The sequence below is a fragment of the Anomaloglossus baeobatrachus genome, chromosome 3 (genome assembly GCF_048569485.1).
Source record: "Anomaloglossus baeobatrachus isolate aAnoBae1 chromosome 3, aAnoBae1.hap1, whole genome shotgun sequence".
Taxonomy (NCBI): domain Eukaryota; kingdom Metazoa; phylum Chordata; class Amphibia; order Anura; family Aromobatidae; genus Anomaloglossus; species Anomaloglossus baeobatrachus.
Window position 1 is genome coordinate 422,522,009 of NC_134355.1, and position 17,835 is coordinate 422,539,843.

Sequence of the window (17,835 nt, forward strand, 5' to 3'; positions counted from 1 at the left end):
GTGTTATGAGGGATCGCTTGTTTGTAACTTTGTCTATGTTACAAGTTACAATACATCAGTAAAGCTTTCTTCTATTCAAGAAGAGAGTTCGATGTACAGAAATATTAAAGGGGTGGTTCACCAATATTTTTTATTTTCTAGATCAATATTATATTGAGAAACAAAGTTTCTCTCAAATACCTTATGTTGGCAATAGTGCCTGTGAGAGTCGCTATTGCGGACCGCTGGTCCCCATGCCTGACCCCCAAACTGCATGACCTCAGGGATCCGGTGACGTCACGTCAAGTTCCTGACACCACGGCCAGCCGCAGTGTCCGTGACTGATGGGCTGTGGGCGATGTTTCACCACTCGTCACAGCCCATCTGCTCCCTCCTCCCTCACAGCAGAGCGCTGCAAGCAGGGGACACACTGGGCTTGTGACAAGCGGTGAAACACCGCCCACAGCTCAGTGACTCAGGAAGACTGGGGCCTGCCCCAATGATGAGATGTGATCAGGAACTTGACGTGACGTCACCGGATCCTCGAGGTCACGGAGCCCAGGGGTCACAAAGCGGGGAACAGCGGTCTGCTATAGCAAAAAGGGAAAGGAAAGGATCCGGCACAACCTCTTAGAATAAAATCATCATAATTTTTATTTGAGAGTATTAAAAATACCATCCGTGAAAACCGAAAGAGATGTTAATCCATGGGAGTTAACGCGTTTTGGACTTCAGCATAAAAACAGAAAAGAGTCCTTAATCATAAGGCCTCTCACAGGCACTATTGCCAACATAAGGTATTTGAGAGAGACATTGTTTCTCAATATAATATCGATCTAGAAAATAAAAAATATGGGTGAACCACCCCTTTAAGAACACAGTAGAATATTAGAAAATAGAGTTGATATTTGTTTCCCAGGCCAAAAATGTTACCAACCAAGGTGTCACTAAGTGGAGATCTCAGGGATCTTCTTGTTTGGCTTAGCAAGACCAGGATCTCCCTCCCTGATGAAGCATAAACCCAAAGCGAAACGTGCGTTGGGGTTTCTAGGTCCTTTGTGGGGATCACTGTGACCAGCTGGAACTCCTCCTGTATATCATCTTGCACTGGGCACTTTAGGTAATATGTACATTTTTGCCCCATTTAGTGATTTATAGCGCTGGTTTGAGATGGGTTGTTGACAGAAACTCATTATTAATTCCCCCACCACATGTTCCCTTGTACTTGGCGCCTTAAGTAAAACTACAGAAAAATCTTTTGCACTTTATATTGTGTGCCTGATTCTGGTGAGTGGAGGGTAGATATAAACAGCTCTGTCAAAAATTAAGAGACCACTTCAAAATTGTCAGTTTTTCTGATTTTTCTCTTTATAGGTATATTTGTGAGTAAAATGTAAATTGTTCTTTTATTCTATAAACTACTGACGTCTCTGAATTTCCAAGCGAAAAATTTTGTATTTATTTTCTGGATATGAGAAATGGTCAAAATAACAAAAAAATACACATTGCTTTCAGACACCTGAAATAATGCAAAGAAAAAAAAAGTTATTAATAATTTAGGAACAACAATTCTAATGGTTTAACTCAGGAAGAGCTCAGAAATCAATATTTTTGTGGAATAACCATGATTTTTAATCACAGCTTTCATGTGGCATGCTTTCTGACAGTCTTTCATGCTGCTTTTGCAGTACAGCAGAGCCGAGTGTCATGCGAGTGTCCCTGCAACTGAGGTCCGACTGTGTGAGTGGACCTCAGCTGTGGGGGGCGGGCCGGCACTGAGGAGCGGCGGATCGGTACTGAGGGGGAGAGGGAGGGATTTATCTCCCTTTCTCCCCCGTAGCTGGCTATTGCCATTCTCGCCCTGCACTCGCATTACACCGGTGTACCGCGAGTGCAGTGCGATTTTCCTCTCACCCCATAGACTTGAATGGGTGCGAGAGAAAGAGTCTCGTATTACAGTGGAAGCATGCTGCGATTGTTTTCTCGGTCCGATTAGGGCTGAGATAATAATCGCTCATGTGTGCTCACACACAGGCTAATATTGGTCCGAGGGGAATGCGATGTTTTATCACACTCCACTCGCACCGATTTTCATGCCGTGTGGCTTAGGCCTTATAGTTTTTCTCTGGAAGTTCCACTCCTGTCTTTGGCATACAAACACTGATGGAAAATAATAAAGTGTGAATGAGGCTTAAGATTAGGAATGTCTCAGTCTTTTCATTCAGGCATCAGTTTTTGCCTCTACACTTATATATCACCATCATATTCCACAGCCGTTTACAGACATCATCCTCACTGTCTCCACTCGGGACTGATTAAACTGATTAGGCTAAGTTCACACATCCTGTGTTTTGCATCAGTCACAATCCGTCGCCTTGGGGAATTACGGTATCCTTCAAAATATTTTGCAGGAATCCTGTATTTCCCCATAGACTTCTATTAGCGACTGATGACCCTGCATTGCATCCGCTGCGTCGCGGTCCGTCGTTTTTGACTGACCGCCGAGCGGGGAGCAACGCAGAATGTAACGTTTTTCGGGCCGTCAAAATTAACGCGCCGCGCAGGAATCCGTCGCCATCCGTCAAGCTTGTAATGCATGTCTATGGTGCTGGATTCCGTCGTAATCCGTCTTACAACGGAATCCAGCGCAGGATTCCGTCATGCTCTACTGAGCATGCCCAGCATGCTTGGCACACCCACTGGGCTGTCCCAAACACAGACGGATCATGACTGATCCGTCAAAAAACGGACGCACAGCGGATGTAACGGACGCAACTGATCCGTTTTTTCACAGGATTCCTGTGAAAGGAATCCTGTGAAAAACACATCAGTTGCATCAGTTGACATCTTGAAAATGACTGATCCGTTGCTGACGGACCTGACGGATTGAAAACACAGGATGTGTGAACTTAGCCTTATCTGTCTTTTTTTGCATATGAGAAAAATCACTAATGTCTGAATGAGGTCTTAGTGGCGGCTGTCATTAGGACGTGGTTACTGGCTGCTCCATTAGTTTTCTGCCCGCTTGCAGCATGTACATGAGATCACACTGATGTATATGTGACATAATCCTCTATACTAATGTGGCTTCCTGAGTAGGTTTGATAACTGTGAAACGCGTTGAGAATTATACCTCATACGCACACCGACACCGCATATGGGACTCATTAATGTTGATATGAAACCAGCAGCGCAGATCACCCACTTTCTCCACCATATTGATAGTCCCTAGTGATGAGCGAGCACTACCACTCGAGTGCTCCATACTCATAACGAGCAGGTCGGAAACCTAGGAGTGACTCAAGCACCCGCGTATAATGGAAGTCAATGGGGAGTGAGAGCATTTTTACTGGAAATCTTCTGGAAAAATGCTCAAGTTCCCTAAATACTTCCATTATAGTCAGGTATTCAAGTTCTGCCCATCCAACTTCTCCCAATGAGTACCGAGCACCCAAGCATAGTAGTGCCTGAGCATTGTAGTGCTTGAGCATGGCAGTGCCCGATAATAGTAGTGCCCAAGTATGGTAGTGCTTGAGCATGGTAGTACCAGAGCATGGCAGTGCCCGAGCATAGTAGTGCCTAAGCATGGCAGTGCCTGAGCATAGTAGTGCCTGAGCATAGTAGTACCAGAGCATGGCAGTGCCCAAGCATAGTAGTGCCTAAGCATGGCAGTGCCTGAGCATAGTAGTGCCTGAGCATAGTAGTACCAGAGCATGGCAGTGCCCGAGCATAGTAGTTCCTAAGCATGGCAGTGCCCGAGCATAGTAGTGCCTAAGCATGGCAGTGCCTGAGCATAGTAGTGCCTGAGTATGGCAGTGCTTGAGCATGGTAGTACCAGAGCATGGCAGTGCCCGAGCATAGTAGTGCCCGAGTATGGCAGTGCCCGAGCATAGTAGTGCCCGAGTATGGTAGTGCTTGAGCATGGCAATGCTTGAGCATGGCAGTGCCTGAGCATGGCAGTGCCCGAGCATAGTAGTGCCTGAGCATAGCAGTGCCCAAGCATAGCAGTGCCCGAGCATAGCAGTGCCCGAGCATGGCAGTGCTCGCTCCTCACTAATAGCCACATCACATACATTTGCATATGTCTGGAGAATGTTTTCCTTCTCATTCGTGCAGTAAGTTTCTTTCCTTTCAGGAATGTAAACCAGATCTAATGGTAAGAAACCTGGATAAGTAAACAAGACCACGGATTACATCATGATGACACAAAGGGCTGAGAATGGAGGCAAGAGGAAATCTGCTCCAGAGGTTGTCGCCCAATGAGCGCGATGATAGATCGCCTTTAATGATCCCCACACTTCTCATTATCCTTTTTCCTATTTCCTTCTTATTCTTCATTTCTTCCTTTTACCTTAGCTGCAGTGACGCTTGTGGCCACACGAGGTCGCTGTCGGCAGCTGGTACTCTGCCCTGATTGACATTTTCCAATATATTACCATGGCAACAGAATGAACGACCAATACAAATAAGGGGCGGGGCGTTAGAGCATCACGCACCGCCCAATTCAATTCATCTTTTTACTAAAGCCCGCCCACCGCGCGCTGTCCCCCACGTGTGCCGCGTGGAGCTGGGTGAAGCCTGTGCTGGTAGCGGACTAGCAATAGGAGGGGTGACTGCTGACAGGGCGGAGCCAGGCCGTGATTGACGCGCCCCCTCCCCCAGACTGAGCTGTGGCTGCAGTGCGGGATTCGCCAGTGTGAGGTCGGGAGTTACCCGAGTACACCCGCGGGGGGGCCCACGAGACTGTAAACACCCGCGGGGGGCCAGAGTGGCACGAGTGGACCCCAGGGAAGCTGCGCGCCCGCAGAGAGGAGGAACAAAGCGCTCCGCGTACACCCGCGGGCTACAACCGGGCGGGGACAGAGGCTCTCGCTGCACACGCCTGGATCTGGAGGCACAGGGCTTGCGGTCCCCAGTGACGCGGACTGCTGGGAGCGGGTCAGCAGACATGCTGCTGCTGCTGCTGTGCTCGGTGCTGCTGGCGGGGGTCACCGGACTGGAAGGTGAGATGCGGGGACCGTGCGTGACCATGCTCCACTACGTGCTCTGCCTCCTAATGCGGGACTGACATCTGCGGGGCCACCTGTGGGGCTGTGACCCGGAGTGCTGCTGTGACCACCGAGGACTACAGAGCCCAGCATGGCCAGAGACTCCACAGGCGGTCACCCCCGGCCGGGGCTGCTGGGATGGGGCGCAGCGGTCCGGAGCTCCTCTCCTCCTGCTGTGGAGAGACGTCTGCTGCCAGCTCCGCAGCCGGGGTCTCTTTGTTCATGTGGAACCAGCTCTGGATTTCATGTGAGGCTCCCCCTGGCTGGGGCAGCAATGGAGGCTCATGGCGCACAGGTCTGGGGTGCTGGCCCGCCTGCCCCTCTGCTGTATACATGGCATGTTATCGGCCCTCCTGCAGGGGCCGGGGGCTCATCCATGGGAAGGAATACTTATCTCTGGTGGCCCCTGATCTCCTGGGGTACAGGGTGGGCTCATCCATGGGATGGAATACTGGTCTTATCTCTGGTGGCCCCTGATCTCCTGGGGTACAGGGTGGGCTCATCCATGGGATGGAATACTGGTCTTATCTCTGGTGGCCCCTGATCTCCTGGGGTACAGGGTGGGCTCATCCATGGGATGGAATACTGGTCTTATCTCTGGTGGCCCCTGATCTCCTGGGGTACAGGGTGGGCTCATCCATGGGATGGAATACTGGTCTTATCTCTGGTGGCCCCTGATCTCCTGGGGTACAGGGTGGGCTCATCCATGGGATGGAATACTGGTCTTATCTCTGGTGGCCCCTGATCTCCTGGGGTACAGAAAACTTAATCTTTGCTTATCTCTGATGGCCTGTGGTCTCCGGGGGTACACAGTATTACCGATCGGGGTGGGCTCATCCCAGGGGATAGAATACTCAATCCTGGCTTATGATGGACCGTGGCCCTGGGGGTACACAGTATATCTCATCGGGGTGGGTTCATTCCAGGGGATAGAATATTCAATCCTGGCTTATGATGAGCCGTGGTCTCTGGGGGTACACAGTATTACCCATCAGGGTGGGTTCATGCCAGGGGATAGAATACTCAATCCTGGCTTATATGATGGGCCGTGGTCGCCTGGGGTACACAGTATTACCCATCGGGGTGGGTTAGAGCGCTTAGTCTTGGCTTATCTCTGATGACCCATAGTCTCCCGGGGTACACAGTATTGGGTGGGCTCATCCCAGGAGATAGAAAACTTAATCCTGGCATATCTGATGGCCCGTGGTCTCCTGGGGTACACACTATTACTCATCAGGGTGGGCTTATCCCAGGAGATAGAAAACCTAATTTTGTCTCACCTCTGATCTCCCAGTGGTGTTACCCCTATTGGGTTGGGTCAGGCCACTTCTTCCGTAGTATAATCCTTCTTCTCCAGTTGGGGTCATGCGTGGCCTGGAAGGTGTTGATGGCCTCCGGATGACATGATTGATCAGTGTTTTCATTTGCGGACCCCTCAGTTGCTGGTTAAAGTTTGATCTGGTCATTCTGCCTTTAATGTTGCTTTTTGGCAGAAGCCTCTTGCTCTTCAATCTTGGATACCTGATAAGAGCAGGGTGTGGTTGAAGTTAAGAAAACAGTTGGTGACCATTTCCACTTGAGACACCTCTAGGAGCTGGACCTAGTGATAAGACAATTAGCTGTCTATTTGGAGGAGTGATTTGCTTAGGTTGATTATTTTGGTTGTAAACGAGGGAATAATGGGGTGTCGTTTCCTCCTTATTCACTCTTTTGTATGGGGCGCTGCACAATGGCCGCTTGTGTTCGGGTGGGCTCTCGTTCTTGGTTGTCTTTCTAATTAGTGAGGATTGGGCCGCACTCGTTCCCCCAGGTGAAGAGCCCGGTCTGGTGACCTCACATTCCTGTCTTAGACTGGTTACCAGCCGTTGTCCTGTCATTCTCGTCTCCTCTTGTGAAGCGATGAATAGATGAGAAAATGCTCTGCAGGGACCTGACAAAGCAAGTCAGCTATGAAATGACGCCTGCATGTTGGATTTCACTAAATAAACCTGCGCCGCATTGTACAAATATTGTCATGCTCTGACTGATCCAGGATTATTTTTAGTTTTGTGGATTTTCAGGTTTCTCCCCACATTGGCCACATCTGCGCTCACAGCTGTGTATAGTGGGGGAACTATCTGTTTCCTTAGACTGAGTCCGAGCAACTCGACCAAGTATCGCCAAATGTATAATGTGCACTCACGTAGACCCCCGGTATTGCCATGCACAGGGATGGCGGCCGGTATTATTTTACCTGATTTTAGCAGGAACTATTGGTGAATCAGGCCGGGCCACCAATATGGCCGCCGTGTTATGGCAACAGGTAGGGAACAATACAATTCATGAATGTTCCATAAATGGAGAAGTAAAACAAAGACAGGACGGATTCATTTGTGTCCACAGAATTTCAGAAATCCTCCCCACAGTGTAACATGTAGGAGTACTCTTCTATACGGCACCTTGTGTCCACTGCTGGCTCCATGGGACGAATCGCTCGCACAAATGTGAAAACCCACATTGCTTTGGTTTGCCGAATGGCATTTGTTTAGTTGTGGTGGGTTTTTTTTTACAGTTGAAATTTAATGTGTTTCACCTTTAAAAAAAAAAACAAACAAACAAAAATACAGTCCATTAACTTTATCTAAAAATGTTGGCAGTTTGCGATAAAACTGTGCTGTGGTCACAAGTGGTTCTCAACCGTAACAGGAGTATACCCTGGGGGTGGAGGTGGGGGGGCACGTACCCTCAAGATGGTGAACTGCAAGTGAGTGTACTCTCAGGGTGTCAAATGCGAGTGAGTGCACCCCCCGGCGGGGTCGTGTACCCTCAAGGAGGTCAATTGCAGGTGTGTACCCTTGGTGGAGAGGAGGTTCTAATGTGAGTGTACCCTGTCGGAGGGACACGTGTACCTTTTGGGGGGGTCAATTGCACGTGAGTGTACCCTCGAAAGGGGGGGTCATCAATTGCAAGTGAGTGTACCCACAGAGGTTGGGGGGAGGGCACACAGGTGTATGTACTTCAGAGTGAAGGGTACAAAAATGACAGGTCATGGCTATTTTTTGTTTTACCATCAGTTTCTGTTTATTCATCTGTCATATCTTTGACTAAAGTTTATTATACATCTGTGCTTTTATCTCCATTTTTCCTTGACACCCCCCCCCCGAAAAGTCATGGCATTGCCAATTTTTGCGCATGGTGGACACCAAAGGTGCCAATGGAATTAGTTGTCTATAGAGGATCCGTGCGGTTTCTATCATGGTGGCCGTCCATGCTGAACTTATTTGTTCAATAGGTTTCCCATAATGTGTGACTGGGGGCATCTGAGGAGATAAGACCACCTCCTCCACTGTAATAATGACAGAGCACAGCGCGTTTTGCTTTTGTGCCGCTATGTAATATGTGTAAAGATGGCTGCATTTAAACATATATGTTATGGTTGCAATGTTCGAGCCCCAACGTAGGTCACCAAGGAATAGCAGATGGCTCGCTTGATCTTGCCTGGCTTGTTCTGGGTCTTGCAGCCATATGCAAACACTAAAAAGTAACCAAGGTATGGGTGTCTGAGAAAAGACTATATGGCGACACAAGTCCCTGCCACTCTGCCACACAGTGCAACAGAAAAAGCCACCGCAGCATGATATGGACGCCCTATAGAGGTGTAAGGGCCATGATACAGCACCATGAAATGCAGTGATTGGCCTGGTTCCTAAGGGGTTATCAGCTCTGACAAGGGGCTATAAGGACCTGTGCACACAGTGTCTTTATCAGGTAGATTCCGCCTAAAAATGCAAGAAAAGCATGAACATATTCACAGCCGTGTCAGAATTGATCCACCTTATAAAACGTAACCACTTCAGGGGTCGAAAGCCGTGAGCCGTCTATAAGTGACCCGTCCATTCTTCTGGGGACCTCCACTTGGAGTGTCCTTCTATGTTATATATGGAGTTGAAAAGAATTAAAAAAAATAAACCCTCTTGCGGTGAAGCCACTACGAGAGGCATACGAGGGAAAACACAGCCCGGGTCTTCTGATTGTTAGCCGGCATAGCGTTGTTTATTAACGCCCCTATGTGCACATACCGTAAGTGGCCGCATGGCAGGTTTACAACTTGCTTTTTTTCTTATGGGGGGGTTTGTGAGGTAAATAAAAAAACACCAATCTCCGCTAATTTGTTTCTGCCCTACGCAAAGTAGAAAAAATGCTACTGAAGTGGTATTCATGGCAGGTGCCAAATCCATTATTTCCAAGGCTTTTGCTTACCCCCCCCTTTACCCCCTTTTAATTTTCAAAGAGGTCCACAAAGAGGGTAGATGTGAGATTCAACGTGGTCTTGGGCTAGGGCTGCACAGATTTTCCAGTCTGGACGTCGTGTGGCCAATGTCCCACTGCTGCTCCTAATAGGATTATGTTCACACGGCCGTATTTATGGTCCGTGCTGTCCACGAAAAACTTCCATCACACAGGCAGCGCTCGGACCACCGGTATTGGATGGGGCTGCTTAGAGTAATTCTTCACATGAACAGGCTACACTAGTGTCTTCCGTATTTTAGATGAGACTCGCATTCAGGCCAAGTGCCATATTGTGTGAACGTGGCCTGAATGATACATTTTATCCTCTTCACATCCTGTGGCAAAACCAAGCTTGTGAGTGACATTGCTATCAGAATGCCAAGTAGCCAAAGTCACCCTATAGTCATAGTCCAATGTGCACAGCGTGGCGCAATGGGTCACATCCGGCATTTTTATATATTTGGTGCAATTTCCATCATTCCACCATCACCCAAAAGGTGGTGAGAGGGAATGTCTAATATGCCTAGCAAATTTCAACAAAATTGTCACCACTTTGAAAAATATGAGCCCATTTTTGCTATTTTGACAACCTCTACATTCAGGCACCACCTTTTAATGAGTCCCATTGTGTTGGGCTATGTTCACACTGAGTGGTGTGTGGGGTTTTTTTTTTTTTTCCCCCAGTGGTTTTTAGACAAGAAACTCTCCAATCAAAACTCGTGGGTTTTGAACGCCTGGAATTTGGAGACTTTTTGTGCTCCAAAACTTCCTGAGGAAAAATGTCAGTGTGAACATATCCTCAAAGCATCACTCCAGCATTTTTTTTTTTTTATTTATTTAATTTTTTTTACCACCGCTTGAGTGGTGCTTTACATTTGTGTTATCTGACCCCTGTTCTTCTATCATTGCCAAACTTGTCGGTCTCTAGCAGTGTTTCATGGAGCGTGCCAGAGGTCACTTTTCAATGCAAGTCTATGAGAGCCTGGTTTTGGCTCTCATAGACTTCCATTGAGAACTTCTGACTTACGGTCAGATAGAAGTTGTGGTCACAAGATGGAGCCAGGGGACCAAAGCATGTCAGTAAAAAGGTGAAGACGCCAGAAATGAGTATCTTACTAGGGGCAAATTAAAGGACTTGGATTGGATTAAAAGCACTTCTCCAGTGGTGGGAAAAATCAACAAATCCTGGAGTGGTGCTTTAATGGAAAATGAATGTAATCACTGCTGATTGTGTAGTTTCACTGTCCTGAAGCAGGCTGTTGGGATGTGTTCAGACCGTTTGTTCTGCAGTCTTCAGTGCGGACCAAACGCTTCAAAAATGATTGAAACACTTTCTATTCATTTCAGTGTTAATCCAATTTGCAGCTCACGTGTTGATTTATTTTTTTCTTCCCTCTCCTCCTGGAATCTGCTCCAAACGTGACATTCCAGGTCAGATGGATGCAAACAAAATACAAAAAAACTCCTTAATCTATTTGAAAACCTATTAGAAATCTAGTCTTTTTCAGGCAGGTTCACTCAGGAAACCACCTGAAAAAGCGCTTAAAAATGAATGAAGATGCACTGAAGTGCCAAAGCGACTTGCGGTACATATCTTATGTCTTTTTTAGATTTTCTTAGAACTGCTTCAGACCTTTTATAAGAGGCTACAAGGAGTGACCCGACCATTCCACTGGCGGTTTCTATTTAGAAGCCGCTCACTATTTTATATACACTTTTTTAAGAAAAAAAAATTGTCAACAGAGAGGCTGAACAGTCGTCTAAGACTCTTCAGGAAAAGGCTGGCGGTGTGTTCTCTGGTGTCTAAGACTTGGCGGTTACACTACCATCTGAGGCACTGTCTGCACATACCCAAACAGTGTTTCCTGAATTAGTTGCTGAAAGCTGAAAACAAAACCGAAGTCTGAACATGGCCTTAAGGTGCCATGTGTGAATCCTATATAATCCCCAGCCTTGTCTCAGATGAGCTGTTTTGTTTTTGGTTTTTTTTGTCCCTGAGCTGGTACAGTAGAATTACATGGACCCACAAGGGCGAGAAGTGCTAATCTGATAGAATTCAATGTGCCCACATCTACACAAACTCTTCCCCGGATGGAGATGAAGCTCACCGGGGTTTGTTATGTCTGCACTTCTGACTCTGGTTGTAGACAAGTGAGAATGGTAGAAACACAGGTGGGTCGTAAGTTTTTACACCCTGGATTCCTGTGTATTCTCCACGGCCAGTTTATTACTGTTCCTTCTCCCACATATGGTGGTGATGCCGAGCTCTGCTCTGGTTGGGACCTTGCCTCGCTCTGGTTGGGACCTTGCCTCGCTCTGGTTGGGACCTTGCCTCGCTCTGGTTGGGACCTTGCCTCGCTCTGGTTGGGACCTTGCCTTGCTCTGGTTGGGACCTTGCCTTGCTCTGGTTGGGACCTTGCCTCGTTCTGGTTGGGACCTGGCCTCGTTCTGGTCATGTTTCTGCACTGGACAGTTGATTACTGGTGTGAGACCTCTGGTTCCTTCTCCCACAGATGGTGGTGATGCCGAGCTCCGCTCTGGTTGGGACCTGGCCTCGTTCTGGTCATGTTTCTGCACTGGACAGTTGATTACTGGTGTGAGACCTCTGGTTCCTTCTCCCACAGATGGTGGGGATGCCGAGCGCCGCTCTGGTTGGGATCTTGTCTCGTTCTGGTCATGTTTCTGCACTGGACAGTTTATTACTGGTGTGAGACCTCTGGTTCCTTCTCCCACAGATGGTGGGGATGCCGAGCGCCGCTCTGGTTGGGATCTTGTCTCGTTCTGGTCATGTTTCTGCACTGGACAGTTGATTACTGGTGTGAGACCTCTGGTTCCTTCTCCCACAGATGGTGGGGATACCGAGCTCCGCTCTGGTTGGGATCTTGTCTCGTTCTGGTCATGTTTCTGCACTGGACAGTTTATTACTGGTGTGAGACCTCTGGTTCCTTCTCCCACAGATGGTGGGGATGCCGAGCTCCACTCTGGTTGGGACCTTGCCTCGTTCTGGTCATGTTTCTGCTCTACATGTGCCTTGGGATGTTTTCACATTCCTGCGGTGTTGGTTTGCAGTTTCTGTTGGAGGAGGGTATAAGGGCTTTGCCCGTTCTTTGATGATTGGGGAGATGCTGCTCTTTTTTTCTTCTATGTTTCATGTGAAATATTTGGTCCTTTATTGCAATGTTCTCGGTTTAGCCGTTTTTAATAAAGTAATTCCATTGCTATGTGCGTTCCTGAGGTTTTTGGCTTGTTTGATGTACGGTATTGTTTTATTGCATGAGCTGACATCCATATTCATGTACAATACCGACCTCCTCTGCTTGCTGGCTGTTAACCATTTATTGTCAGACTGTTTATTGGAAAACATGTTTGTGGCCTTCCGCTAATAATGTGTCCACAGTATATATACTTGCATATCGCTGAATGTAGACATTATTGGAGAGCTTCTGGTATTCATCTTCTGACATATATAGACCATCAATCTTCGATAACATTTTGGAATCGGATCGTGTCAGAAATGCTCGGTGATGTCTTTGACTTAAAAAAAAAAAAAATGTGGAATCCAAATTCCGCCCCGGTATGGATTTTTCATGAGTCTTCATTAACCCTTCCATTTCCTGTGTACACAGGATCAATGTCAATGATACCTCTTGAAACCAGAAACCCATTGTGCGTGTCTAGACTTACAGATGGTCCTGTGTGTTTGCTTTCGGGGCAGCTTGTACAGGCTGACTTTCCTATGTTTTTACTGCATCGGGACCATGAACGTTTGTGTGCTGATCACACCCTCTTTCTCTCTTCTGGTTTGGGCAGTTTGAGGTTTACCTCATTGGAATTTGTGAATAATCTGTTTTCTCAAATATAGAGTTAAACCACTTTAGTCCTAGGAGGAATGCTGGGTCAAATAAGTGTTTTGTTTACTTACTGTTATGTTTTTCTTGCTCTTTTGCTTTTTTGTGTGACTTGTTTTTGCTTTAATGTGACATGATTATTCACCACTAGTCATCATAGCCTATGTATGTGCGTAGTTCCATAAATATATGGTTCCGCCATCCCGTGTATGTATGTGCGTAGTTCCATAAATATATGGTTCCGCCATCCCATGTATGTATGTGCGTAGTTCCATAAATATATGGTTCCGCCGTCCCATGTATGTATGTGCGTAGTTCCATAAATATATGGTTCTGCCGTCCCGTGTATGTATGTGCGTAGTTCCATAAATATATGGTTCCGCCGTCCCATGTATGTATGTGCGTAGTTCCATAAATATATGGTTCTGCCGTCCCGTGTATGTATGTGCGTAGTTCCATAAATATATGGTTCTGCCGTCCCGTGTATGTATGTGCGTAGTTCCATAAATATATGGTTCCGCCGTCCCATGTATGTATGTGCGTAGTTCCATAAATATATGGTTCCGCCGTCCCATGTATGTATGTGCGTAGTTCCATAAATATATGGTTCCGTCGTCCCGTGTATGTATGTGCGTAGTTCCATAAATATATGGTTCCGTCGTCCCGTGTTCCTTCAGCATTTGTTTTTACTTATCTTGCTATTTCTCTTGAACGTTTTGTACGGCGTGAGCGTAATTCACATACAAAGTTGGGCCAGGTTACATGTTATCAATTAGAACTTGTGACTTTACATTCACTATGTGGTTGTCCATTGTCCACCAGCTTTATCTCTCCGTAGCCTTTTAGCGGAGCGTGTGTGTTTATTTTAGGCTGTTTTTTAACGTTTGAAGTTTGCGAGAACATGGCGTGTTAGACGGATCTATAATATGACGGCTGTTGTGTTCCGAGGGCCTGTTCTGTAACGCCATGTTCCTTAGAGATATTTTGCGAGTAGCAAATTGTGGCACGCTCTGTTGCATGCCATGCTATGGCACAATTCTCCTTGAGAAACACGGCGTATGGCAGACACGGTGTGCCTTTTGGGCCTTTTGTTATAGTACATTGCTGTGTTCATGAGCCATAGTGAGTTTGATTTTTATGCATTAGTTACCTTACGTTACATCAGAATTGTAGCTGTCCTCAGAAGGATCTTATTATTGGGCTTAGTATATAATAATAAAAGGAAGAATACTTTGGAATTGCAGGAGTTCTTGTTAGCCTCTAACATAAAGCTAGCGTATCTATGTGGGACGGCGAAGGGTGGCTTCACGCGGTTATTGATGAAGGCTTTTGATCCAAAGCACTTCTGGTTTTGGCTGAAAAAAAAACCAAAAACTGTATGAAACGCTGCATTGGTGTTTATTAGGGATGATCGAATACCTCCAAATATTCGGCTGCGCGAATATCTGACGAATAGGTCGCCGCTATGCGAATATTCGATGCACAATGTAAGTCTATATGGGAAGCCCGAATAGTTCCAAATAGTTGTTATTCAGGCTTCCCATAGACTTACATTGCACATTGAATAGCGGTGACCTATTCGGGAAATATTCGCGAAGCCGAATATTTGAGGTATTCGATCATCCCTAGTGTTTATACACATCTTGGCCATCAGCGTGGTGTTTGGTTTTTTTTTTTTTTTTTTTTTTTTTTGTATGAAAGTTAAAAATAAAATAAAAATTCAACATTTTTTTCATTTTTCGAGCCTCTACCCAGTCAACAGAAAAAAAAAAAAAAAAGCAGAGGCATGGCATCTGAGTGTTCTTATTTTTTTTTTATTCTCCCATTCACTTGAATGGGAAAGACTGATTATGGGCTCCTTCACACAGTGATTTTTCTCATAAACTGTCCGGGATTCATCCTTTTTGTCTTTTTTTTTTTTTTTTTTCCTTGGTGTCATCAGAGGATAGTCAATTCTTATCAGAATTTTTTTTTTTTCTATTTTCCCCCTTGGATTGAAAAAGATGCAAGTTTCTCAAACTTTTCCCATCAAACAGTGTGAAAACCAGACAGCACAACAATGGCATCCGAGTGCTGCCCCAATTTTCTCGCTGATCCTTAGAGTTGATTATTGCGTTTTGATCCAATACTTTAAATAATTTCGGACAAGTCTCTGTGGTTTGCTGCTGACCGGGAGGGGAAAAAAGTAGGACGTGTGAATTATCCCATAACACCACAATACGATTGCAATCTCTAAAAGTCAGGTGAGAAACTGACGTGACTGAGTCCTTGATTGGGTGAAAATGGAGACATCTAGTTTGTTTTTTGTGGAGAAGGGATCTACTAGAAAACAAAAAGGCGAAGGTGAGTATGCCCATATACCATATATTACCGGTGACCAATAGATGTGACTGAGGCATAGGCCTACTTCACAAAGTTAGGGTTTGTTACAAACTTTTTTTTTTTTTTTTTTTTTTTGGGGGGGGGGGGGGAAGAAAGCACAAGAGATCTGAAAAAAGCACACATCATATAAAAAGAAAAAATAATAATAATTAAAAGTTTTTCTAGCGTGTTTCATATTTCCTATTGACTTACAGCTAGCCTCTAACTACAGCATTTTGATCCAAACACGACCGCCCCCAGAAGAGGTGGCGCATGTGTAAATATTCTGTAATTCCGCAGCGTTTTTCTTGTATACATGTGTTTTTAGTAAACCTGGCCTACTAGAGACCTTCCAGCTAGATCCATCTGCCATGCCGGCATTTCTGAGGGCATAATTTGTCATCATGGTATCATATGATCACGAGATGAGCGCACACAAGCGAACAATGCAAGTGACCAGCGTGCAGGATGATACAGTGAAAGGACTAAAGAGGCTTCTGGAATGGGATTAGAGCGCGCGGACAATGCCAGCCAAATCCCCCGCACCCTGAATAGTGTCCGTGTGAAAGGCTTCCCTGGCACAGTGCTGGGATTGCTCACCCCATGAAATGCACTATATGTGGATCCATATGTACGGCCGTCTTCCTTGTCTTTGGACGTGCTCCATGTAAACAAACAAGGGAGCGCCTGTAGTGTCTGGAGGATCGCATCGCTCCTAGAGTAAATTGTGAAGTGTCAGCACTTAGTGTTCTCACCGCTATAAACCTTATTTGTTATTCCCACAGAGACCCTTTGGTATAAATATGATCACCACTTTAATATGTCTGGATCGTTTCCTTTTGCGACATCTATATAATGCTTTTTGATTAGTGTTTAAAAAAAAAAAAAATCAGAAACCTCTCCACTGCTTCTCATCCATTGGCACTTAAATATTTATGACAGCGGCGTAATAATTCCCTCGTTGCCTGCCCGCTTCATACAGTCACATGAAGACGGTGTGACAATCACATATAGATGGAGACATTTAATTTTTTTTAAAAAAATTCCCCACTTTTGCCATGTAGATGACATCGATCTTCTGTCTGTCATTCTATGTCCTGGCCCTTTGCCCAGAATAATGTATCAACAATATGATACAACAAGTATCAAAGTTCGTCTTGGCACAATTCCCGGATAGTTACCATGGCAACTCCATGCAGGATTTATAATGACCGATGTAATATAACTGCAAAAAAAAAAAATTTTGGGGGAAAAAATTGCTACAGGCCGAATGCACGACTTGTAAAGTTGTACCGTTTAACTCTTTCCAGTCTGAGACTAAACAAATTAATACGGTATGTTTCCATTTAATTGCTATCTTTGGGGGGTATAGTTTCTGTTTATTAAAATAAAATATACCCACAAAATACCAATTTAATGGTAACAACTAGGGATGATCGAATACGTCGATTATTCGGCTTCGCAAATATTTTCCGAAAACGTCGCTGCTATTTGACTATTTGCGAATATTCGATGCGCAATGTAAGTCTATGGGAAACCAGAATAACAACTATTCGGAACTATTTGGGCCTCCCATAGACTTACATTGCGCATCAAATAGTTGAATAGCGGCGAGCTATTCGGAACATATTCACGAAGCCGAATAATCGACGTATTCGATCATCCCTAGTAACAAACTATATTAATTTAGTCTTAGATTGTAAAGATTTGAACAGTATAGCTTAAGAATTGTGCATTCAGCAGTCATGTGTGAGTATGATATATGTATTAGTGTGTTTTTGTGTGTGTGTGTGTGTGTGTTATACAGTGTGCGTTTATATATATATATATATATATATATATATAATATATATACACACACACACAATGTGTATAACACACCCACATATATACATACGTATATTCCCATATATACGGTACATATTAGACATATATATCTCTATCTAATATATGTGTGTGTATAGATAGATAATTATCTGAGTGTAAAAAAATTATATATATATATATATATATATATATATATATATATATATATATATATATATAATAAAAAATATTTTTATAGTGATTAGTTTTAGACTTCGGCTAATGCTGTTTTTACATCATAGGATTGTACTTTAAAAAGGAAATAAAAAAAAATCTGAGATAGTTAAAATTTGTTGGTCAAGGCCAAAACATGAATCTGTCCCCAATATCTGTCTTAATATTAAATATCATTAGGCTTCACCCCCTGGAGCCATTTTAGCATGGCAAAGGGCAGCCAAAAAGTCTTCGATTTTGTAATGTAGGCCTGGATTTGCTTGTACATGTGTGCGTACACCTCCCCCCTC

The 17,835-nt window shown here is 45.2% G+C and overlaps 1 protein-coding gene across 3 annotated transcripts in view; it reads left to right on the forward strand.

Moving 5' to 3' along the window:
* The first annotated feature begins 4,628 nt into the window (after nucleotides 1–4,628).
* EPHB3 (EPH receptor B3) overlaps nucleotides 4,629–17,835 on the forward strand; it is a 53,703-nt gene continuing 40,496 nt past the window's right edge. For all 3 annotated transcript variants that reach the window (XM_075340333.1, XM_075340335.1, XM_075340334.1), the window contains exon 1: nucleotides 4,629–4,982. In XM_075340333.1, coding sequence (XP_075196448.1) covers nucleotides 4,928–4,982 — 55 coding nt within the window. In that variant the 5' untranslated portion in view covers nucleotides 4,629–4,927. The remainder of the gene's footprint in view (nucleotides 4,983–17,835) is intronic.